Genomic DNA, 26,955 nt, shown 5'->3' with positions numbered 1-26,955 from the left:
TCTGTGATGTTTGGAAGTTTACCAAGTGACTTCTTCTCCATACACTGGATTAGCAAATGCTCCTGCTATTTCATGATAATTACCATGCCTAAACACACTCCATATTCTATCACTGTTTGTACATGTGCATGTGTTTAAGCATCAGAGAGAGTGGAAGGGAGGTACCACAGGTGGAATCAAACTCTGTTATTACTCATGACAAGCAAACACTTCGACCACTTGGCTTCTCAACCACCCTGACTGTTGATTAAACACAACATTGCAGCACAAACTATACACAAGTACACAACTAGATGTAAATAGTGTTTATTTACAATTATACACAGATAGTTGTCCCAGAGTCCTAGAATTTCTTGCTCATCCTCTGTCTCTTGAGTAGTGAGTTCCTCAGTGCGACCTGAAGCAACAACCACAAGAGTATTATATATTACTCACACTTTGCTTAGGCCAGACCAATTTTATTTCTTGTTTTACTGATCCGCCTGTCGTATTATTTTCAAGAATAAGAAGAAAAAAAAAAAAAATAATTATCCCCGCTCAAAAAATAAAATTCTTATGTTTTTATTGCCCAAAAATGTAACCTTACTCAAAATTGTTTTTTAAATTGTATTTTTGCCCATATACACTTCATGAATTGCCAAAAGTAAAATACTTTTAGTATTTAAAAGGAATATTACTTTGACTGGTGATTTTTTTTTTTTGCTCCTGCCTTTAGGTTTACTGAGGACAAAAATCTGTAAAACAAGAAATAAAATTGGTCTGGCCTAAGGATAAGAAAATTCACAACTTTACTTAAACATAGATTTATAATTTGAAATTGTATCCATTTAAAACTGGAGAAATAATAATATGGTAACCCCTCCTTAGGCAAACAGTCACTTTAATCTAATCTTATGCACTTGATACATGAGTAACCATAAAAATGATTTTCATGGCACCAATCAACCATTTTGCATATCATGGAACGAGTCAATGACAAGTACACAACACCTGTCAATAGCAGGTATGGGTTCCACAAGATGAAATGACATACTGAAATCTAGGATCCATGCTTACAATAAGCTTAGATAGTTAAACCAAATTTGAATCCACATCATAGTTTTCTGTTGAATCCATGATTTGATCCTTAGCAAAGTGTGAATAGTATAGAATGGAGATCATTGGTGACAATATTAGGTCACAAATATGGGTAAACTTCTTCTGATGGTCTCCCTCAGCATTGAAGTATTTGCATCACATTTTTTGTTAATTGGTTAACACCACCTGTCCACTTGTTTTAGTTCTTCGCAAAGCAGTCCTCAGAAACATGACATCAACACATTGTTGCAAATTATTGGTTTGTTGTTTAATGCTGCAGCAATATGTATGGGTCAGTCTGTAAATAATCAAGTTTGGGCCAGACAATCCAGTGATCAACAGCGTGAGTTACAATCTACACTATTGGGACATGATGACAGGTGTCAACCAAGTCAGCGAACCTGACCACCCGATCCTATTAGTCAAGCATGGGTTACTGAAGACCAATTCTAACCCGGATCTTGACTGGGGAGACAAGCATGGATTACTGAAGGCCAATTGTAACCTGGATCTCCACAGGCATGCAAATTATTAGGATGACATCATGAAATTGTTCAGTGTTTAACACTGCACTCAGCATTATGCTAGCTATATGATGGCAGCCAGTTTTTAACCAAATCAGGACCACTCAAATGATCAGTATTGTGAGCAATGATCCACAACATCAAGGAATTATGTCACTCAAGGCACCTCACAAGCACAAGCTTAGTTCTAACCTGGCATCAACACAGGCTTCCACATTTTCCATCTGATTGGATGATAAACAATAACATACACTTGGCACAGGTTATTAAAAATTCTATGCATCTCATAGTTTTTGTCATCTATATTCAGCCTTGACATACCTGTTTGTCCTTGAATGACCTTTTGACCTTTCTCTGCATCTTGTGTTTGACCATCATGAATGGCTTGCTCTTCTTCTTCTGTTTGTTGGTGGTGCTGGCATCGGGGTTCATCTTCTCTCTCCCATGACCGAACTTCCCCCGATCTTCCCGACCGGCCTAGGGGAGACAACAACAGTAGTGGTTTATGATCAGATTTGGTGCAAGTTAAATAGATACCTCAACATGAGCATTGGCAGGGCATACTAACAACCAGTGTTGACCACCCAGTACATTGGTTGCCTCTTACTATAGTACTAGAGGGCTGTGGGGTAGCCTCATGGTTAAAGTGATCGCTTGTGACGCCAAAGACCCTGGTTCGATTCCCACATTTGTTATGACACTTTTCTAACAATTTTGATAGATAAAGAACAGTAACGTTTACAGTTGTCTCACCAACACTGTGGCCAGTCTGGACTCCTTGTCGTGGGCTCGCCTCTTGTGCACGTTCTCAATATCAGCCAGGTTGGGCAGCTCACCCCTGCAAAAGAGACACATCACTAACGTAACAACAAAATATTCATTTGTGAGACAACACACAGCAATTAGCCTCATGTATTATAATGCAACTATTCAACAGGGCCTGTATCTCTTTTTGAATTATGGTTTGTTTTGGAAAATCCTAGAAAAAAAAGGGAATTTGCTTGTGGTTCCCTGGACATCGTCAAATAAATGTGTTCAGTAATCACTTTCAGAAAATTGTTTTAAATATTTTGAAGCAGTGATATATTGCAACACCCATCAAAATATGAAGGATGAAGGAGTGAGGAACGAAACGTTGTGTTCCTTATAATAAAGAAGTTGACATTCATAAAACTCTCTTCCTTATGTGTATCACTTCTAAATGCCATTCAAAGATCTAATAAAGAAGTTGTCATCCATCTTGCCTTTATAATTACTAATCAACTTGTAAAATGCAAATCAAAGAGAAAATAGGTTCTAATCACACGTAGCACACCCTTGCCACTCTCTCCAATCTGTCAACATGCTGCCCCCTTCTTTGTTAGTTCTGACCCCTACCTTTTCTCTGGCTCTGCCTCCACAAACTTCCTCTTCTTGCCCTTGGCCGATGTGTGCTGCACCTGCTTCGAGGCCTGGAGTTGTTTAATCTTTGCGAAGTCTTCCTGCGACAGGATTCTGTTGGCGGAGACATCCTGAGCCTTCCGCTTCCTCTCTGCAGGGTCTTCCGGCACCAACCTCGTGAGCTCCTCTTGCTGTGTGCCAGAAAATTATATTTGCTCAATACTGTAAATACTTCTGTATCACGTTTTACACAATGTCTTATCAGATCTCAGACATCCCATAATGTGTCACGTCAGAATGAACTTTAATCCCACCAATCACAGGTACTGCTACCTCATTGGGAAAGTGATATGTGTAATGTGTTTGAATAATGAATATTCTAAGATGCTTCGGTGAAAGATCAAAGGTGCCGACAGTACTTTATCAGACGATAATGTGCACTTTTGCATTACGTCACAATGTATTGGCGTCACTGCGCCATTCTAGTCTGCCCCCTCGTAATCGAACACTTTTGCATTACGTCACAATGTATTGGCGTCACTGCGCCATTCTAGTCTGCCCCCTCGTAATCGAACACTTTTTGCATTACGTCACAATGAAACTAACGTCACGATGCATGTCAGTTGTCATTGCCTTGTACAGCCTCCTACAGTAAACTACTCCGTGCATCCCGTTTCTTGGTTTGCAGTTGCTTCACTCTGCTAACATCACTGGTGGAAACATTATGTTTATGTTTTCCGACGGAAAAAATGTCTCAGTTCCACTCACAGTTTTTCACACTTGGTAATTTCTTCGCAATGTTTACATTCCCACAATGCATCCGTGGAATGTGGCTTGACTAGTCAGCTTCATCCAGATGTACTGATCTAAACTTACGTTGGTAGTAGAAATGCGCCGTTCATATTGCCCCATATGGTTTACGTTAATCACAGATGTAATTTAAATAATTTAGAGAAGATATTTAGCCTGAACGTAAACCGTCATCAAACTGTTTATAATTTGTTTTTCTGGTAACTTTCGTCTTAATGTAGGGGGCAGACATGTCAATAGAACAGCGCGTCAGTTAGCCCTGTGCGAGGATTCTTAATTTAGGTCACCGACACCATCGTCTGTTTTCTGCCTTAGATTAATCGTAATTATCCTTAGAAAGTATTAAATTTGGCATCTTAGAAAAGAAATATAGTTCGCTCTACCACCATGTCCTCATGCTTTAACTATAATAGTTCAGGGCGAAAGTGTGCTTTATTACACTATACATGGTGGTAGAGCGAACCGTATTTCTTAAAATCAAGTATTGACCCAGCAAACAAGCAACATTAAAAACCCCAGCTATCAGGTTACTATGACAACAATCAGTCTGGCCACAGTCTCATCATCAAATCCTCACTCCGGTTGCCTCTAAAGCTGGGCATCTAGTAAGGGAGACTATTCTGATTTGATACATGTTATTTTAGGTTGTAAAGAAAACAACAATACCCTAACTGCATTCTGGGATATTTCTGATTGTCAAACAAGGATAGGCATGATTTTTAGCTAGGAGATCTAGGGTACTATATGATTTATGCACAAATTGTTCAACAAAGGATACCCATGACAAAAAACAATCTGTATATCTATAGAAAACTCTCATCCCTGAGTAAATGTAATTTCAGCAGTTACACAGCACACCATTCATAAGAGAGACTCTCCTCTATACATAGTGAGACATTCAGGTAAAGGATAAGTACTGATGAATCCCAGACAACTGATGTCTGAGATTTGTTTTGGGACTGACCTGTTCCTCGTCGGAGGAATGATGCACGGTGACCCACTCTCCATCGCTGTCTTCATCATCCTCCCCTTCACTGCACGACTGCCAATCTGACCAACAGACACGTCACAGAATGCTCTCAAACAACTCGGGTATATATAATTAGTTTTCACATTTCAAGATCTTTATCTCCCTAACAGCATCAACAAAGGGACACACATCATTGCCAAGAAAATATTTCATATTTTTATTGCAATTGGTTGATTGAAATATTTTGTTTGCTCGTCGTTTAAGGATGTATTCAGCAATATTGCAGCTATATGACTGCAGTTGGTAGACAATAAGAGTAATGACAGGGCTCCAGATAATGTTTCAAGATCAGGAGTACGTACTCCTGATTTTCTCAATACAGGAGTACTGGAAAAACAATAAAACAATACTTTTTCAGATACATACGTATGTAAATGATTCTAAGACCGTACACCATTGCTGTGGTGCGTATCTGCTACGTTTCCTAAATTATTTCCTACCGTATCGTGCATATTATTTATCCGTACATACGACGATACGGCCCTTATCTGGAGCCCTGTAATGATGAGACAATCCAGTGATTGATAATTTGAACAATGATTTGCACCATCAGTGCATCAAGTCCACCAGTTGAGAAACTTCAGAATCGTCTTGTCATTGAGCATCATAAAACATAAATGCAAACAAAACTCAGCTATGGTGATGACCAGTACACTTGACAACTGGGCTATCTCACAGCAAAAGCCTTTTTAGTGGGACAGTCAGAACATATTTCCATTTTTTAATGAAAAACATTAACTCTACCATCTCCATCTTGAGGTTTATGTGCTCCATCCTCTTCCATCTCCTCCAACGCCTCAGCCCCAGGGATATAGTCCTTGGTGTCCCTTTCACCGTACTTCAACGCGATGTGCTCATTCTTCGCATCTGACGGTCGGCCCTGAAACACAACCAGACAGTTACACCAACAGTATGGCAGACATCTGTGTATAGTTGTCTACTTAACAGAGAAGTGTGGTGAAACAATGGTAAAACAGCATGATTAGCTGAACAAATTACTAGGCAACTCTGATGGATCTTGGTGAACGCAACCGATGCTGATTTGTAAATACACTCTGCCAGCTGTACCCTAGAGCTGGTTATCTGTGAAACTTACCCTATCTTTCTTGTGTAGAAGTGCAGGGTTGTGCTGTCTGTACACGTGGATCAGGGCCCGAGCTGCCATCATCACAGCTGAAAAATCAACAGTTTCAAAGGTTTACAACACACCTACTACGATAGTTTAAATACAGTCAACTGGTAAAGGCCTACTTTAACTCCACTACATTCTACTACAGGCCTGCCACTTTCCGACTACAGTTCCACTACAGGTCTGGTATAGGCCTACTATAACTCCACTACATTCTACTACAGTTCCACTACAGGACTGGTAATGGCCTACTATAACTCCACTACATTCTACTACAGGCCAGCTACAGTGCTACTACAGTTTCACTACAGGACTGGTAATGGCCTACTATAACTCCACTACATTCTACTACAGGCCAGCTACAGTGCTACTACAGTTCCACTACAGGACTGGTAATGGCCTACTATAACACCACTACATTCTACTACAGGCCAGCTACAGTGCTACTACAGTTCCACTACAGGACTGGCAAAGGCCTACTATAACTCCACTACATTCTACTACAGGCCAGCTACAGTGCTACTACAGTTCCACTGCAGGCCTGGTAAAGGACCACTACAGCTCTGCCACATTCTATGATAGGTCTACTACATAACTACTATAGTTCCACTAAGGGTCCAGGTTTCCATGTGCTACATGTCTACAACATTCAAAGTTTAGGTCTCTCAGGGCTACAGGTCTGCCACCTACTCTTGTCTCTGTGTGACTTGTACTGAACGAGGTCTCCCAGCAAATCCTCCCCTATAGCCAGTGGACACCTCGCACACACCTCTCGCACGGAATTCAGTCTGGAGAAGATGGCAATGTTTCCATAGGTAATTACATTATTAATGTGAGTACATGTATCTGACCCATACCCTGAACCAAGAACATATGACATGAACATTATGAACATGAACTTCATACCTTGTCAGCAATGACTGTTAATCTGAAATTACCTGCCCTTGAAAGAATTACGGTAAAACGAGAAATTTTCCCGCCTTTAAAATTTTGCGACCTTGATACCTCATCCGGTTCTGCGACGTGTTATGTTTACGAGAGGCACCCATCTACGCAAAAATAACAACTCAAACTGCCACTACGCCAGAAATCACTTGTCATCTTTGATGTTTTCACTGCACACCGATGCGAGTCATTCCTCAACTTGTTAAAACAACCTAACTTCCTGGTCAAGTTTGTTCCGGCTGGCTGCACCGGCGAGCTACAACCAATGGACTTGTCAGTGAATGCCAAGTTCAAGACAGCCAGGAAAGCTCAGTTCACACAGTGGTACGCTGACAGCGTGACAAAGAACTTGAAGGACAAGACCGACAAACATGTTGATTTAAGGATTAGTGTGATAAAGCCGATCCATGCTCGATGAGTAGTGTCCAGCTATGACCAAGTGAAAAAAAACAAAGAGACTGTTGTGCGTTGCTTGCGAGCATCCGGGCTCCTTGACGAAATGTCTGCAGGCAAGTGACTGAGTGAATCGTTGAGAAGACAGTGTTGATAATGTTCTAATAAAGGATAGTGTTTAGAGACAATATGTTTTAAGTATGCTGCATTGTTTTTAAATATGTTACATTATGGTATAATATGGAATAAAGTTTTAAAAAACCACGAAAATTCGTTGCTGTTTCTGCTGTTCTTAAAACTTTTCTTGGCGGAGGTCAGGACAAAGCGCCAAAGTTCGTGAAAAATATCCTGCTCGCAAAATTTTCTCGTTTTACAGTACATGCCTACAATTTTCAATTTTCAACACGTTCAAATAAAAACTTCACAGTCAAAGGACATTATAAACATAATTCAAAACATTCAATCTTCGACTCATGAAAATGTCTCTTTGAACAAGTGCATTAACCAATTTGAGCCTGAGCTCCATATTAGTGTTTTCAACAAAAACACCAAAAGTCAAATTATTTGTGTCCATCTTGCACTTGTATGCTAAATTCCGATAAATAACTGCGCCCCACTTTCCATTAATCTCTTAAATGCACCAGATACTGCGTTGAAATCAAATTCACAACCAACTCTCTGGAGGAGTTTTACTGGGTTCTTTGAACACCTTTATTAAAATCACAGGCAGGACATATGTCACAGCTTACACATCTACCTTTTATATAAAGCTTATCTTGCAACATGTGTAAAGTCTGAGATAATGGGATGTCAGACTTGGCACATGTGTACTCATTTCTATAACATATATAATTATTCACTGCTGAAATAGGTGCAAAAAGAAAAGACATATTTTCAGTTTCCATTTGTTTTGTCAATATGCCAATATACTTGAAAAGAAAGGGTGAGTGTTTTATAAAACTTTTCACAGAGTTAGTAAAGAGTTAGTTTTGTGGAAACCATCACACCTACCCCACAGCCATTACCTCCCTTGAGTTCCTCTCTGTGATGAAGTTGTTGGAGATCGTTACCAAAACCTCTTCCATTACCTGAACAAGAAACATTAGATCATCAACAAAGAGAAATGGTAAAAGAAATACAAGAAATATATCCCAAAACATCATCAATCAAAATTAATTAAAAAATCTTTAGTTTTGCACTTAATCTTGTCTACACTGTGTTCTCTGTAATTTATAATTGTTTAATTAAGATGTTGATTACTTTCATCCGTGGGAGCCGTGCCAATTAACACTTATCAGAGGGGTACACAAAGTCCACAATCTAGACTACCACTTTTGTGGAAGTAGCACTTGCTGAGTGGGTTAGGCAGCTGACTGTGTGTGCTGGCGATTAGGTGCCTGACTGAGGGTGTGGGTTCAAATCCCGGATGGGACTCAACTCAACAAAAGTATTAGAATCTGTACTTTACTAAGAAAGTGTAATCCCAAATATAACATATGTTACAATCAAGATGTTGTTCTCATTATCTGTGCAAAAGGGGAATACTAGTGCGATTTGTGAGCATATTTTACAGTTCTTCTAGTCTCTTAGTATGACTCAGCTTTAAGTCTTATGCACATTTGAGTGAGTGATTTTGGTTTTATGCTGCATTTACTAACATTCCAGCAACATCATAGCAGAGTACCCATGTTGGGAATCAAACCACTTTGGTGTAATGCCACAACCACTGAGCTACCCCACTGCCCTTTAACTTAAGTTATTGCAAGTAGTGTGTGACGTTATATGTTGTCACTATGATTTGTTTGTTTGTCGTTTAATGTCACTCTTAACAATATTCCAGTTATATGACAGAGGTCTGTAAATAGTCAGACCCGTGAAGGTCCGGGTTAGAATATTGATCTTCAGTAACCCACGCTTGTCGTAAGAGGGGACTAACGGGATCTGCTGGTCAGGCTCGCTGACTTTGTTATCACATGTCATCGGTTCCCAGTTTCGCAGATCAATGCTCATGCTGTTGATTACCGGATTGTCTGGTCCAGACTCGATTATTTACAGACCGCCACCATATAGCTAGAATATTGCTGACTGTGGCGTAAAACTGAACTCACTCACTCAATGTAAATAGTTGAGTCTGTACCAGACAATCCGGTGATCAACAGCATGAACATCGATCTACACAGATAGTACATGATGACAGTATCAACACAATCAGCGAGCCTGATCAGCTGATCCTGTTAGTCACCTCTTACGACAAGCATGGGTGACTGAAGACAAAATTATAACTCGGATCTTCACGGGTCTGTCATTATGAAGTGAACCGATCACACAAACATTGCTCAGTGGAGTGAGAGCACATCATCTGCGTCTATAAACACATGTCAAGGGGGAACAACTCTTAAGTCTAAAGTTTACTCACATCAGGGGGAACTAACTCATGACTAGCTTGTGCAACATACAACAGCAATTTGGTAACCTCTGAAACAAGAAACAAAAATTATCTGAAATATCTGTTTCAACAGATGTCTAAAAATATATGCCAGGTGTAGGGACAAGCTCATGTAGTTCCTTCCTGCATCTTAACATATCAATACACAGGCTGTGATAAAGCGTGATACCTCATCATCAACAGTCACTTTAAGAAGGTTAATAAATCATCTTTTAATAGAATTTCATAGTAGACATGTTCAAAACCATTGTTTTTTTGTTGCAATGAAATATTTTTCTCTAAAAAAGTTCAAGTTAACGTCAAAGCAATCTGAAGCAGTTACCTCTCTGATGCGGCTGAAGGAATCGTTTCAAGAATGGGTAAAAGTTAAACAGGAACAGCTGTAACAAAACAAAAACAGCTAAGTAACATTGCTGACATAAATAAGTTCCAATTGTTCAAATACTCATGATAAGTGATCCAGTTGATCAATCACATCAATTATCAAGAATAGTTGCAACTCTTTTCCATTAAATCAAAGTGCTATTCATTGCCAAGTATATGTAAGTATGTGGAGATTTAATAAATGACATTTATAATAAATATATTTCATCCCATAATACTTCAATCAAAAACCCATTTTTTAACAATCGATCATTGCACTGAATATTGTGTAATGATTTGTCATCACATTAAAGTCAGTGAAACATGACTGGTAGACACTAGAAAAATTCAGAAACTATACCTGGTGTATTCCTATAAGTCTTGAAATCAGATCCATCATCAACAGTTTGACTTCAAACCTTTCATTTGACGACTCAAGTTTCTTGAACAGCTTCTCACTAAATTCTATAAAAAAACCACAAGAAAACCCTGCATATTCATAAAAACATTCATTAACTTTTAAACAAGCAACAATGGCCCGAGCTGTAGATAACATCATAAACAGTACAATGGCAGAGACAACCCAGTATGTTGGACATCTATGCCCGCGAGAATATCTGAAAAAATTGATGAAGGGAGATAACTCATAGCCAAATTAACCCCAGCTGGCTGCTTCTCCCATATCACTGGAACATTGCTTATTATGGCAAAACATTTCAGTCAAGAAACACAAAACTAATCATCAGTCTCTCATCCTCAGAAACATTTTGGAATTTTGTTATTACAATGTGTTTTACAGTGGATTACAACCGAGGATCTCGTGGATCAAGTGTAGAGCTGAAGTTAAAACTTCAGCCTTTTTCTTTTTTTGCTTCCTTGTTTTGCAAATATGATTAGAGGATTAAACAACAAGGTGGTTACCAATACATCTGAAATATAGATCAGAAAGGGTCATATTTCTACAAAGAGAAAACAAGAATTTTTCAAAATAATACTTGACTATACTGCGTTGAATTCCACATTGATAATTGGGTACATAGTGCAGTTTTCAACATACAATACAAAATTTCACACCTTCTTAACACAAAACATCAGGCCAAAGATACAAATTACAGGTCAAGTTGACCTGTCAACATGACTTACTCACAGCCTGGTCTGCTCACCTTCAAGAACAGCCAGTGCTCTCTTCAGTTTTCTTTCCCTGTTTTTAGTTTTCTTCCCAACTCTGTAAGCGAGTGATAACTCTCTTGCTGTTTTCTTAGATGCATTCTGCAAACATAGCAATTCATAACCAATCAACCACACATAAAATGCCAATAAAACAGAAGAATTTTGTTAATAAATGGTAAAGGATAAGGAAATTGCAATTCATTAAACGAAAAATATGTTTCTACATGTAAAAAGATGCACAACTTTGTGTTGGCTTGATATGAGCAGCCTCATGTAGTCAAACATTCCACAGATCAAGGAAAGATAACTCTGCCCATGACTCACATTGTCATCATCATCATCACTGTCACTCTCAGCCTTCTGATCAAGCTCATCTCTTCCCAGGAAAAACTTCAGGGCAGCAACAAGTATCTGGAAGAACAGTAAAATGATATTTATAAAGGTATATAGCTAAAACAGATGGAATTATCATGAAACTGCCCTCCAATAATCAGAAATTTGCAGGCCGCTGCAAATGATATTGAACTGCTTAACTTACAACTGACGGGCCACTATCGCCTTCTGTTGCCAGTAGTAATGGCGTCATAAGCGGGTGTGTTGGTTCATTAGAGCTTGACTTTGGACTGGCAGATATTCTGCAGGGCAAACAAGTCAAAACAACGAACTCCCGGCTTTAATGGCGCAGGTAATATTGCTTTCTTGCTGGTGCTAACCTAGCAAAGGCCGGTCGCAAACCTCCCAAATCCCCAGTGGGTTCCCAAATAGTCCCCCATTTGGCTTCTCCTCAGCAGTGTAGATGTTATCTGCCCATACATGGCAGGACTGTAATGGCCTATGGGTGCCCTGGCAAGAAGAGCCTGATGGGAGTCTAGGGATGTCATAGGTTAAGCTTGGGAGACTTACTACTAGAACAAACATGTAATGCCTGACAGTAAATGTCCAACAACCCTTCCCTTCATTTCATGAAGACAAACACTGACAGACTCATGCCATTATTAGCAGGCTTGCTTGTCTCTGCTTTTAGGTGTGCTTTCACTTGTTTCAGATTTTGGAGAATACCTTGCTTGACTTCTTGGTCACCAGGTATTTTAGGTTAATAGCGAAACGCCGGCTTACTTGGATCCATCTTGTGTGAGGAAATCAGTATCGTCAGCGAGATATTAAGAGATGTCAAGTTTATTCCGATAGTAGGAGTCAATGGAAGTGTGGTCTGACCACAAGTTAAGCGATACTAAAGAGCTAAAGCAAAAGGTTCATTTCAGGCTTTCACGGGTTTGGAGTTTTGAAAAGTACAGAATGGCTACACGTTATTACTGCATTTTAGAGAATCTTATGTTATTATAAAGAATCTAGGACATCCAAGGTTTACTAATAGAAGATAATTAAATTTGACTTCTTGATGTGTTGATAAACAATAACAAGGATATCAAGCCAATATCACCCCTCTGGAGAGGAATCAAAGTTCCACTCAATTACTTAAGAGAGTCAAATCAGTGTACAACCCGCTTAGCTAGGGGGTCCAGAAATGGAGGAGGAGGAGACATCAGTTTCACTGACTGCCTGGGAAGAAAGTGAAATATGAAACCCTGAATGAAGCTTTAACTTCCACTCAGAGGTCTGTTTCTAGATACACTGGCGAATTCAAATCTGGATTTCAAAAAGAGATTATATATTTTAAAAATGCAGGTTTTGTACACTGTCTGCATCATCCCTTTTTGCAGTGTGTCTTGTTTACACTATGGCTTCATTTCATCAAGAACCGGTAAGTCAATTTTGTGATATTTCATGGAATGTACTTGAATACTGCATTGCTTTGCATTAAATGACAGCTTTGGCAAGGCAGGAGGCCACACCCCATCTGTGTATAGGTTGAACCCCGGCCTTTAACAATTGTACTATTAACGTTGTTGTTGGACCAAAACCGAACACTGACGTTGTGTCTGACATAGTTTGACATGTTGCAGGCCATGGTCTTGTCAAAGGAAGAGCGTTTCAGAAGGCCAAAGGTCGAATATCGATCACGTTCTGTTGTGGCGATCTCTTGGAGGTATTCGAATTGCATTTGGTCAGTCAACCCCATCAGAAGTTTGGTTTTAGAGGTAAACCACCACAGTCAAATTCCTTCATTGTTTCCTTTCTTTTTCAACACAAATTCCATGTATTTTAAGCAACATTAAAACCCCAGCTATCAGGTTACTATGACAACAATCAATCTGGCCACAGTCTCATCATCAAATCCTCACTCGCGGTTGCCTCTAAAGCTGGGCATCTAGTAAGGGAGACTATTCTGATTTGATACATGTTATTTTAGGTTGTAAAGAAAACAACAATACCCTAACTGCATTCTGGGATATTTCTGATTGTCAAACAAGGATAGGCATGATTTTTATCTAGGAGATCTAGGGTACTATATGATTTATGCACAAATTGTTCAACAAAGGATACCCATGACAAAAAACAATCTGTATATCTATAGAAAACTCTCATCCCTGAGTAAATGTAATTTCAGCAGTTACACAGCACACCATTCATAAGAGAGACTCTCCTCTATACATAGTGAGACATTCAGGTAAAGGATAAGTACTGGTGAATCCCAGACAACTGATATGTGAGATTTGTTTTGGGACTGACCTGTTCCTCGTCGGAGGAATGATGCCGCAGTGACCCACTCTCCATCGCTGTCTTCATCATCCTCCCTTCACTGCACGACTGCCAATCTGACCAACAGACCGTCACAGAATGCTCTCAAACAACTTTCGGGTATATATAATTAGTTTTCACATTTCAAGATCTTTATCTCCCAAACAGCATCAACAAAGGGACACACATATCATTGCCAAGAAAATATTTCATATTTTATTGCAATTGGTTGATTGAAATATTTTGTTTGCTCGGCGTTTAAGGATGTATTCAGCAATATTGCAGCTATATGAGTGACTGCAGTTGGTAATGACAATAAGAGTAATTTCAGGGCTCAGGGTATAATGTTTCTCAATACAGATCAGTGTACATTTAGAGTACTGAATGGAAATTAATGGAGTGATTTTCTTTCAATATGCACCACACCACTGGAAACAGGTCAATGAATAAACAAAACAATACTTTTCAGATACATACGTATGTAAATGATTCTAAGACCGTACACCATTGCTGTGGTGCGTATCTGCTACATTTTCTAAATTATTTCCTACCGTATCGTGCATATTATTTATCCGTACATACGCCGATACGGCCCTTATCTGGAGCCCTGTAATGATGAGACAATCCAGTGATTGATATTTTGAACAATGATTTGCACCATCAGTGCATCAAGTCCAAACCAGTTGAGAAACTTCAGAATCGTCTTGTCAATGAGCATCATAAAACATAAATGCAAACAAAACTCAGCTATGGTGATGACCAGTACACTTGACAACTGGGCTATATAACAGCAAAAGCCTTTTTAGTGGGACAGTCAGAACTTATTTCCATTTTTTAATGAAAAACATTAACTCTACCATCTCCATCTTGAGGTTTATGTGCTCCATCCTCTTCCATCTCCTCCAACGCCTCAGCCCCAGGGATATAGTCCTTGGTGTCTCTTTCACCGTACTTCAACGCGATGTGCTCATTCTTCGCATCTGACGGTCGGCCCTGAAACACAACCAGACAGTTACACCAACAGTACGGCAGACATCTGTGTATAGTTGTCTACTTAACAGTGTGGTGAAACTATGGTAAAACAGCATGATTAGCTGAACAAATTACTAGAAAACTCTGATGGATCTTGGTGAACGCGTCCGATGCTGATTTGTAAATACACTCTGCCAGCTGTACCCTAGAGCTGGTTATCTTTGAAACTTACCCTATCTTTCTTGTGTAGAAGTGCAGGGTTGTGCTGTCTGTACACGTGGATCAGGGCCCGAGCTGCCATCATCACAGCTGAAAAATCAACAGTTTCAAAGGTTTACAACACACCTACTACGATAGTTTAAATACAGTCAACTGGTAAAGGCCTACTTTAACTCCACTACATTCTACTACAGGCCTGCTACATTCTGACTACAGTTCCATTACAGGCCTGCTATAACTCCACTACATTCTACTACAGGCCTGCTACATTCCGACTACAGTTCCACTACAGGTCTGGTAAAGGCCTGCTATAACTCCACTACATTCTACTACAGGCCTGCTACATTCCGACTACAGTTCCACTACAGGTCTGGTACAGGCCTGTTATAACTCAACTACATTCTACTACAGGCCTGCTAGATTCCAACTACAGTTCCACTACAGGTCTGGTACAGGCCTGCTATAACTCCACTACATTCTACTACAGGCCTGCTACATTCTGACTACAGTTCCACTACAGGAATGGTAAAGGCCTACAACTCCACTACATTCTACTACAGGCCTGCTACATTCTGACTAGTTCCACTATAGGACTGGTAAAGGGCTACTATAACTACACTACATTCTACTACAGGCCTGCTACATTCTGACTACAGTTCCACTACAGGAATGGTAAAGGCCTACTATAACTCCACTACATTCTACTACAGGCCTGCTACATTCCTACTACAGTTCCACTACAGGACTGGTATAGGCCTACAACTCCACTACATTCTACTAAAACTCCACTACATTCTACTACAGTTCCACTACAGGACTGGTAAATGGCTACAACTCCACTACTTCTACTATAACTCCACTACATTCTACTACAGTTCCACTACAGGACTGATAAAGGCCTACAACTCCACTACATTCTACTACAGGTCAACTACATTCCTACTACAGTTCCACTACAGGACTGGTAAGGGCCTACTATAACTCCACTACATTCTACTACAGGCCTGCTACATTCCTACTACAGTTCCACTGCAGGCCTGGTAAAGGACCACTACAGCTCTGCTACATTCTATGATAGGTGTACTACATAACTACTACAGTTCCACTAAGGGTCCAGGTTTCCATGTGCTACATGTCTACAACATTCAAAGTTTAGGTCTGTCAGGGCTACAGGTCTGCCACCTACTCTTGTCTCTGTGTGACTTGTACTGTACGAGGTCTCCCAGCAAATCCTCCCCTATAGCCAGTGGACACCTTGCACACACCTCGCGCACGGAATTCAGTCTGGAGAAGATGGCAATGTTTCCATAGGTAATTACGTTACTAATGCGAGTACATGTATCTAACTCATACCCTGAACCAAGAAAACTAAATATGGCATGAACATTATGAACATGAACTTGATACGTTGTCCTGTCCTTGAAAGATTGACATGCCTACAATTTTCCATTTTCAACACATTCAAATAGAAAGTTCACAGTCAAAGGGCATTATGAACATAATTCAAAACATTCAATATTCGACTCATGAAAATGTCTCTTTAAACAATTGCATTGCCCAATTTGAGCTTGAGCTCCAGCTTATAGTGTTTTCAAAAGTCAAATTATTTGTGTCCATCTTGCACTTGTATGCTAAATTCCGATAAAAAACTGCACCCCACTTTCCGTTAATCTTTTAAATGCATCAGATACTGCGTTGAAATCACATTCACAACCAACTCTCTGGAGGAGTGTTACTGTGTTCTTTGAACACCTTTATTAAAATCACAGGCAGGACATATGTCACAGCTTACACATCTACCTTGTAAGTAAAGCTTATCTTGCAACGTGTAAAGTCTGAGATAATGGGATGTCAGACTTGGCACATGTGTACTCATTTCTATAACATATATACCGGTAATTATTCACTGCTGAAATAGGTGCAAAAAGAAGAGACATATTTTCAGTTTCCATTTGTTTTTGTCAATATGCCAATATACTTGAAAAGAAAGGGTGAGTGTTTTAGCCAAAACTTTTCACAGAGTTAGTAAACAGAGTTAGTTTTGTGGAAACCATCACACCTACCCCACAGCCATTACCTCCCTTGAGTTCCTCTCTGTGATGAAGTTGTTGGAGATCGTTACCAAAACCTCTTCCATTACCTGAACAAGAAACATTAGATCATCAACAAAGAGAAATGGTAAAAGAAATACAAGAAATATATCCCAAAACATCATCAATGAAAATTAATTAAACAATCTTTAGTTTTGGACTTAATCTTGTCTACACTGTGTTCTCTGTAAACTGGTTTTAAAATTGTTTAATTAAGATGTTGATTACTTTCAGCCACGGGAGCCTTGCCAATTAACACTTATCAGAGGGGTACACAAAGTCCACAATCTAGACTACCAGTTGTCCGACTTCCACTTTTGTGGAAGTTACGGTGGCTGAGTGGGTTGGGCGGCTGACTTTGTGTGCTGGCGATTAGGTGCCTGATTCTGAGGGTGTGGGTTCGAATCCCGGATGGGACTCAACCCATCAAAAGTACTAGAATCTGTACTTTACTAAGAAAGTGTAATCCCAAATATAACATATGTTACAATCAAGATGTTGTTCTCATCTGTGCAAAAGGGGAATACTAGTGTGATTTGTTAGCATATTTTACAACAGTTCTTCTAGTCTCTTAGTATGACTTAGCTTTAAGTCTACTGCACATTTGTCAAGGGACTGAGTGAGTGATTTTGGTTTGATGCTGCATTTACTAACATTCCAGCAACATCATAGCAGAGTACCCATGTTGGGAATCAAACCACTTTGGTGTAATGCCACAACCACTCAGCTACCCCGATGTCCTTTAACTCAAGTTATTGCAATTAGTGTGTGACGTTATATGTTGTCATAATGATTTGTTTTTTGCCGTTTAATGCCACTCTTAACAATATTCCAGTTATATGACAGAGGTCTGTAAATAGTCCGGGTTAGAATATTGATCTTCAGTAACCCATGCTTGTCGTAAGAGGCGACTAACAGGATCTGCTGGTCAGGCTCGCTGACTTTGTTGACACATGTCATCGGTTCCCAGTTGCGCAGATCAATGCTCATGCTGTTGATTACTGGATTGTCTGGTCCAGACTCGATTATTTACAGACCGCCACCATATAGCTAGAATATTGCTGACTGCGGCGTAAAACTAAACTAACTCACTCACTGTAAATAGTTGAGTCTGTACCAGACAATTCAGTGATCAACAGCATGAACAACAATCAACACAGATAGTACATGATGACATGTATCAACACAATCAGCGAGCCTGATCAGCTGATCCTGTTAGTCGCCTCTTACGACAAGCATGGGTGACTGAAGTCAAAATTATAACTCGGATCTTCACGGGTCTGTCATTATGAAGTGAACCGATCACACAAACATTGCTCAGTGGAGTGAGGGCACATCATCTGCGTCTATAAACACATGTCAAGGGGGAACAACTCTTAAGTCTAAAGTTTACTCACATCAGGGGGAACTAACTCATGACTAGCTTGTGCAACATACAACAGCAATTTGGTAACCTCTGAAACAAGAAACAAAAATTATCTGAAATATCTGTTTCAACAGATGTCTAAAAATATTGCCAGGTGTAGGGACAAGCTCATGTAGTTCCTTGCTGCATCTTAACATACCAATACACAGGCTGTGATAAAACGTGATACCTATCATCAACAGTCACTTTAAGGGTTAATAAATCATCTTGTAATAGAATTTCATAGTAGACATGTTCAAAACCATTGTTTTTTTGTTGCAATGAAATATTTTTCTCTAAAAAAGTTCAAGTTAACGTCAAAGCAATCTGAAGCAGTTACCTCTCTGATGCGGCTGAAGGAATCGTTTCAAGAATGGGTAAAAGTTAAACAGGAACAGCTGTAACAAAACAAAAACAGCTAAGTAACATTGCTGACATAAATAAGTTCCAATTGTTCAAATACTCATGATAAGTGATCCAGTTGATCAATCACATCAATTATCAAGAATAGTTGCAACTCTTTTCCATTAAATCAAAGTGCTATTCATTGCCAAGTATGTGTAAGTATGTGGAGATTTAATAAATGACATTTATAATAAACATATTTCATCCCATAATACTTCAATCAAAAATCCATTTCTAACAATCGATCATTGCACTGAATATTGTGTAATGATTTGTCATCTCATTAAAGTCAGTGAAACATGACTGGTAGACACTAGAAAAATTCAGAAACTATACCTGGTGTATTCCTATAAGTCTTGAAATCAGATCCATCATCAACAGTTTGACTTCAAACCTTTCATTTGACGACTCAAGTTTCTTGAACAGCTTCTCACTAAATTCTATAAAAAACACAAAAACCCTGCATATCCATAAAAACATTCATTAACTTTTAAACAAGCAACAATGGACCGAGCTGTAGATAACACCATAAACAGTACAATGGCAGAACCTTAGTATGTTGGACATCTATGCCACGAGAATATCCTGAAAAATTGATGAAGGGAGATAACTCATAGCCAAATTAACCACAGCTGGCTGCTTCTCCCATATCACTGGAACATTGCTTATTATGGCAAAACATTTCAGTCAGAAACACAAAACTAATCATCAGTCTCTCATCCTCAGAAACATTTTGGAATTTTGTTATTACAATGTGTTTACAGTGGATTACCTTGAGGATCGTGGATCAAGTGTAGAGCTGAGAAGTTAAAAACTTCAGCCTTTTTCTTTTTGCTCCCTTGTTTCTGAAATAAGTTAAATGATTAGAGGATTAAACAACAAGGTGGTTACCAATACATTTGAAATATAGATCAGAAAGGGTCATATTTCTACAAAGGAAAACAAGAATTTTTCAAAAATAATATGACCCCATACACGTTGAATTCCACATTGATAATTGGGTACATAGTGCAGTTTTTCAACATACAATACAAAATTTCACACCTTCTTAACACAAAACATCAGGCCAAAAGATACAAATTACAGGTCAGTTGACCTGTCAACATGACACTCACAGCCTGGTCTACTCACCTTCAGAACAGCCAGTGCTCTCTTCAGTTTTCTTTCCCTGTTTTTAGTTTTCTTCCCTACTCTGTAGGCGAGTGATAACTCTCTTGCTGTTTTCTTAGATGCATTCTGCAAACATAGCAATTCATAACCAATCAACCACACATAAAATGCCAATAAAACAGAAGAATTTTGTTAATAAATGGTAAAGGATAAGGAAATTGCAAGAAGCTTCATTAAACAGATGCTTGAAAATACGGTACAAGAATTTGTATACATGTCAAAAAAAAGATGCATCCATAAAGTGTGTTCTATATTGATAAAGGAAATTGCTTCATTAAACGTATGTTTCTACATGTAAAGCATGCACAACTTTGTGTTGTTGATATGAGCAGCCTCATGTAGTCAAACATTCCACAGATCAAGGAAAGATAACTCTGCCCATGACTCACGTTGTCATCATCATCATCACTGTCACTCTCAGCCTTCTGATCAAGCTCATCTCTTCCTAGGAAAAACTTCAGGGCAGCAACAAGTATCTGGAAGAACAGTAAAATGATATTTATAAAGGTATATAGCTAAAACACATGGAATTATCATGAAACTGCCCTCCCATTATCAGAAATTTGCAGGCCGCTGCAAATGATATTGGACCGCTTAACCTTAACGACGGGCCACTATCAGTTCTGTTGTCAAGTGACGTCATAGCGGGTGTGTCGGTTCATTCGACTTTGGCTTTGGACTGGCAGATATTCTGGGGCAAACAAGTCAAAGCAACCCGAATTCCCGCTTTAATAGCGGTAATATTGGCTTTCTTGCTGGTGCTAACCTTAAAGGCCGGTGCGCAAACCTCCAAATCCCCAGTGGGTTCCCAAATAGTCCCCCCATTGGCTACTCCTCAGCAGTGTAGATGTTATCTGCCCATGAGTGACGGGACTGTAATGGCTATGGGTGCCTGGCAAGAGCCTGATGGGAGTCTAGGGATGTCATAGGTTAAGCTTGGAACTTACTACTAGAACAAACATGTGCCTGACAGTAAATGTCCAACAACCCTTCCCTTCATTTCATGAAGACAAACATGACAGACTCATGCATTATTAGCAGGCTTGCTTGTCTCTGCTTTTAGGTGTGCTTTCACTTGTTTCAGATTTTGGAGAATACCTTGCTTGACTTCTTGGTCACCAGGTATTTCGATTGTAAAACGAGCACTTCGCTTACTTGGATCCATCTTGTGAGGAAATCAGTATGGTCAGCCAGATAATGAGAGATGTCAAGTTTATTCCGATAGTACAAGTCAATGAAGTGTGGTCTGACCCACAAGTTAGCATACTAAAACTAAGCAAGGTTCATTTCAGGCTTTACGGGTTTGGGTTTTGAAAAGTACAGAATGTTATGTTATTACTGCATTTTAGGGAATCTTATGTTATTATAAAGAATCTAGGACATCAAAGGTTTACTATAGAAGATAATTAAATTTGCCTACTTGATGTGTTGATAATAATAACAAGGATATCAAGCCAATATCACCCCTCTGGGGGGAATCAAGAGTTCCACTCAGTGCCAAGAGTCAAATCAGTGTACAACCCGCACAGCTGGGGGTCAGGGGAGTGGAGGAGGGCATCAGTTTCACTGACTGCCTGGGAAGAAAGTGAAATATGAAACCCTGAATGAAGCTTTTTAACTTCCACTCAGAGGTCTGTTTCTAGGGAGACGCACCTTCTCTGGCCTCCTGACTGATACACTGGCAAATTCAAATCTGGATTTCAAAAAGAGATTATATATTTTTAATATGCAGGTTTTGTACACTGTCCGCATCAACCCTTTTTGAAGTGTGTCTTCATAACATACTTGGTTACACTATGGCTTAATTTCATGAAGAACCGGTAAGTCAATTTTGTGATATTTCATGGAATGTACTTGAATACTGCATTGCTTTGCATTGAAAGACAGCTTGGCAAGGCAGGAGGCCACACCCCATCTGTGTATAGGTTTGAACCCCGGCCTTTAACAATTGCACTATTAATGTTGTTGTTGGACCAAACCGAACACTGACAACTGACGTTGTGTCTGACATAGTTTGACATGCTGCAGGCCATGGTCTTGTCAAAGGCCAAGGTCGAATATTGTCACGTTCTGTTGTGACGTCACTTGAATTGTTCGAATTACATTTGGTCAGTCAACCCCATCAGAAGTTGGTTTTGAGTAAACCTACAGTCAAATTCCTTCATTGTTTCCTTTTTCTTTTCAACACAAATTCCATGTATTTTATCAATAATAACGGTAATGCTATTTTTGAGGGCATTATCATTTGCAGAAGCCCGAGGTCTTCCATTAACTGCCCAAGAAGGAGGAAGAACAATAACATGATATTTATAAAGGAATAAAATTCATATCAATTTCAATTTTTTAAATTTAATTTTAGTGAACAGTGAGTGAGTGAGTTTGGTTTTACGCCGCTTTTAGCAATATTCCAGCAATATCACGGCGGGTGACACCAGAAATGAGCTTCACACATTGTACCCATGTGGGGATTCGAACCCAGGTCTTCGGCGTGACGAGCGGACGCTTTAACCACTAGGCTACCCCACCGCCCCTTTAGTGAACAGACACACATGGAAAAGAGTACCGCAACACCCCATATGTTTCCTAGTATTAATGTTACCGTAAAGGAACATATCCACACCTGAAATAAACTTACTACCTTGACAAAATGACCCTCAAGGAATACTTATATGGCAAATGTAATAATGGGTGGCTCTGTCAACTTTGAGCTTTCTCCCTCATAAGCTTGCATGACATCTTAGCTAAAATATTATTCAAAGTGGCACTGAACTCAAATCACCCACCATTTAGATTGTCAAGTGACTGTACATTTTAAGACAGTTGAGCCAGTGATTACTGACCTTGGCATGCTTGGAGAAGCATGCTGTTGTTATGACGTTGACAGTCTTGGCATCGTTCCACACATTCTTCTTGTACAAATCAATCATAACATCCTGGAACACAGAGGCTCAACGTCACATCTCAGCTACATTACAATCTTGACAGGGCTGATAAATAAGAGGCTGCAAAAATGCCTCAAACTGTTGTGATACTTCTAAGTATATTATTACGACTTACTACATAGCTTTGCGTTGGCTTGATATGAGCAGCCTCATGTGGTCAAAGATTCAACACTGTTATGTCTTCTACAACCAATCTTTCACTACAGTAGGAGTAGAGGATAAAAACCTGCTCATAAAATTATTGAATGCTAATACTGATGAGGATCTTACCAAGGACATTTTGGCTGCAACAGGGCTTTTATCTGTCAACATCGTGTACATAAAACTCTGAAGAGTCTGGAACATAAAGAACATTACGAATGACTGTCACAAATCTCATTTAATACCAAAATTATTAGACATATTTGCTTCACAACCTGATACAGAAACCCTAGACATCACTTAAACAGCTAGAGGAAGATTTGGAGCTCTGGGTGCAATCTGAATATAGCTTTCCATAGTTGATAATGATATATGCATGACAACATTGTAATTACCAGTATATTGTTTAAACAGAGCAAAATATGTTTGAGACAATAAAGTTGCACTATATTTAATTGTCAACCAAAATTCATTGAGTGACAGTACTTCAGTCATCAGATTAAAGTGAACGAGTGAGTTTGGTTTTCCACTGCTTTTAGCAATATTCCAGCAATATTACAGCGGCGGACACTAGAAAGTCCGTGACGAGCGGACGTTTTAACCAATAGCCTAGGGACATCCTTACAAATACAATCATACTGTTGCTGTGTTCTTACCGAATTGAGCTGCATATTCTTGCGCTTGGAGTTGACGTTCTTTATGTCTGTGACAATGTACTTGTAGAGTGTTTTTCTCAGTAGCTTGTCTTGACAACGGAACAGTCCAAAAAACAGTTCCAGGATGCTGGTTGCTGGTATCAAGCCTTTGTTTCGTAAAAGGATCAGGGACTTCACCATTGACTGCAGACACAAACACAGTCATATAAATGAAGACATGGCATCTTCAAGACAACATCATATTCATAGTCCCATTAAGTATGGTATCTTAATATGTTATCTCTTAAATGTCTGGTTTTACATACGTTTTTTCATTACAACTGGCACAATTGTCTCAAGTAACCACTATCCACCACAACTACATTTGTGCAGCTTATTTGTTGAGACATTAGATATATTAATCCAATCCTTCAGGTGATTGTGAGTGATTCTTGAGAAAGAAATGAACCAGCTTGTTCCATGTGTAAAGAAACTTCAGCACCATTACTAACTTGGATATGTTGTATCTAAGAATATATTGCTGTTGATACTAAAGCATGTATCTAAGCACCATGGCATTTTACAAAGTATCTTTGAAGAAATATTTTGGTTGTATGCTGGAGAGTGAATACAATTTTACGTCACTTTTGGCAATATTCCAGCAATATCATAGCAAGAGACACTAGAAATGGGCTTCACACATTGTGCCAATGAGGGGATTTAATGTCTTCGGCGTAATGACCCCACCACCCCTTAGTTGTTTGTTAAAATAAATAATCAAGGTGGAACCCTAATGAAACCTAATCATGTTAGAAAGCTGACATCTGATTGGCCCAAGAACTACACTTCCTTCATCATGTTCATGTAAATTGGGAAGTCAAAGGTCTATCAGGGTTCACCTGATGTGGTTGGTTGGTTTGTTGTTTAACGCCGCACTCAACAATGTTTCAGCGATATGGCGGAGGTCTGTAAATAATCATTTCTGGACCAGACAATCTAGTCATCAACGGCATGAGCATCGATCTATGATGCTGCAGAATGCTTGGCTGAAACCCACAAGAATGCTGCTAACAAACCATGGATAGAAGAACTGCCATTACCAGTCTCATTGTTGGGTCCAGTGCTGTGGCATGTCTGTGTAGGAGGTCTCGCAACTGCTGGGGAAACTCGGACAGGTCGGCAGGGTAACAGTGGGACACCTGGTGTCATCAGACAAATAGATATGATTAAATATTGATACATCCTAATAATCATGATAATCCTTCTTCAGACCTCTTGATACATTCATTTCAATTATTCATGGCAATCAATATGAAAGGTTCCTTTAAATTTAATTTCTCTAAATTATTAATCTATTTTCATGAATCATGAGAGCACATCGTTGAACAATCAAGTTCAAAGCAGGCTGTCATTAAGCTGTTACAATGGACAGTATCACAATAAGAAAAGAATGTTGGTTCACACTGCTGTGAGCAATATTCTAGCTCTATTATGGCAGCCTGTAAATTCCTGACTCAGGGCAACTTGGGTACCTATCTTCAATGTTGATAATGCCAAACGCAAATAATCAAGTTTGGAAAAGAAAAGATAATCCAGTGATTGTCATCGCAAGCATTCATTCACTCAGCCAGCATCATGAACATGGGATCATGAATTGGGATTACATATAATGAAACAATTCTCCAAGTCTAACCCCTGAAGACAGCTTCCATGGTTCAGTGGTTAGAGCTTACACCATTATCAAGCAAGTGCCAACAGTGTTAGTATCTACACCAAAATGTCGTAAATACTGCAATAAAGAACTTGCATATCCATAGAACTATCTCCCTTGTTTATCACACCAACTTCTCTATGCCACTAAAAGAAGTTACCCACCTGTGCCAGAAATATCAACAGTTCTTCTAAGGTTTTAGAAAACGCTGATGGTTTTAGCTGGAACAGCTGCAGATTTGATTGATAGTGTCGGTACTGCTGCAGAAACTGAAAATACAAAAGATATGTCATTAGCTTTTGGCCATTCCCATGCACCTGAGTTTATCTGAAATGCTGAAAATCTAAAGCCTGCATCATGTCTCCCTTGCCCTCAACATCAAACTGGAAGAGTTGAAAAGGACATTAACTAAACTCACACACTGATATACCTTTTACTTCAGTGAGGTTGCTTTGAAGGTTTGTTTAGGATTTGGCCCTTGTAATCTTGAAACATAACAATAACAATATAAGTATAGAAGAAATTATTTGACAAGCAAAGAACCAAATCATTGTAACCATACTGCAACAGACACCATACAGCTTTACTGACTACTGTTTATATAGCTGCTTGCTTAATATGTAGGTATTTTCAAAAACCTGACAGGCAGAATAATTTTCTCCATTACACTCACTACTGGATAAGTGTACTTAAGCAAAAGGATTGGGTAAGAATTCCACCCATGACCCCCACTTGAAATGTATTCTATTTATTAGGATTATTTCGAGGGTTTAGGTTTAGGGTTAGGTTTTTGTTATAAAAAACAACTATTCTTAGGCATAGAATGATAAAAAAAAAGCTTTCCAAAATGTTTCCAAGGATTGCAATTTCAAACAATGAGTGACTGAGTGAGTTTAGTTTCTACGCTGCACTCAGCAATATTCCAGCTATAAAGCGGCGGTCTGTAAATAATCGAGACCAGACAATCCAGTGATCAACAGCATGAACATCGATCTACGCATTGGGATACGCTTAGTTTCAAACAATGATGAAAACATTATACATTTGATAATCATATCAAAGACAACGTTTCTAAAGGCTCCGTGGACAAATGTTGTTGCTAAATCATTCGTCAACAAGAACCTGAAATATTATCATAGCCACCTGGTCGTTTATAAGCTTATATTTCTGTAGTTAGATAAATGACAGTCTTGTTAATTCTTACTTCATCTTTGTAAGATTCAGAATCTCTTTTGATAAGATTCTGAAGCTGTGGAAGATTGGTTGGTAATTTATTCCGATTTCGATCTGTCATCTTGGCTGTTCCCGAACAAATATCTCAAAACATTGCACGTGTGGATCAACACCGGAAACGGAAG

General features: G+C 39.2%; 1 protein-coding gene across 1 annotated transcript; it reads right to left on the bottom strand.

The window, feature by feature from the left end:
• Window positions 1–290: 290 nt before the first annotated feature.
• Window positions 291–26,955, bottom strand: LOC124268574 (protein SDA1 homolog). The gene is made up of 21 exons (XM_046703605.1): window positions 26,802–26,955; window positions 25,762–25,866; window positions 24,987–25,085; window positions 23,908–24,090; window positions 23,381–23,446; window positions 23,009–23,101; window positions 20,558–20,644; window positions 20,130–20,234; window positions 19,771–19,843; window positions 19,335–19,438; window positions 18,934–18,991; window positions 18,586–18,644; window positions 17,162–17,238; window positions 16,285–16,382; window positions 15,112–15,188; window positions 14,765–14,900; window positions 4,756–4,841; window positions 2,979–3,172; window positions 2,355–2,439; window positions 1,923–2,078; window positions 291–397 (listed from the first exon to the last, which is right to left on the bottom strand). Exons 1-21 carry the CDS (start codon window positions 26,889–26,891, stop codon window positions 344–346), a joined length of 2,085 nt encoding a protein of 694 aa, XP_046559561.1. The 5' UTR covers window positions 26,892–26,955; the 3' UTR covers window positions 291–343.

The sequence above is a fragment of the Haliotis rubra genome, unplaced genomic scaffold (assembly GCF_003918875.1).
Source record: "Haliotis rubra isolate DU_JTF1 unplaced genomic scaffold, ASM391887v1 Scf1, whole genome shotgun sequence".
In the NCBI taxonomy this organism is placed as follows: Eukaryota; Metazoa; Mollusca; class Gastropoda; order Lepetellida; family Haliotidae; genus Haliotis; species Haliotis rubra.
Note: the sequence above shows the minus strand (reverse complement) of the source record. Positions and strands in the feature narration are given on the sequence as shown.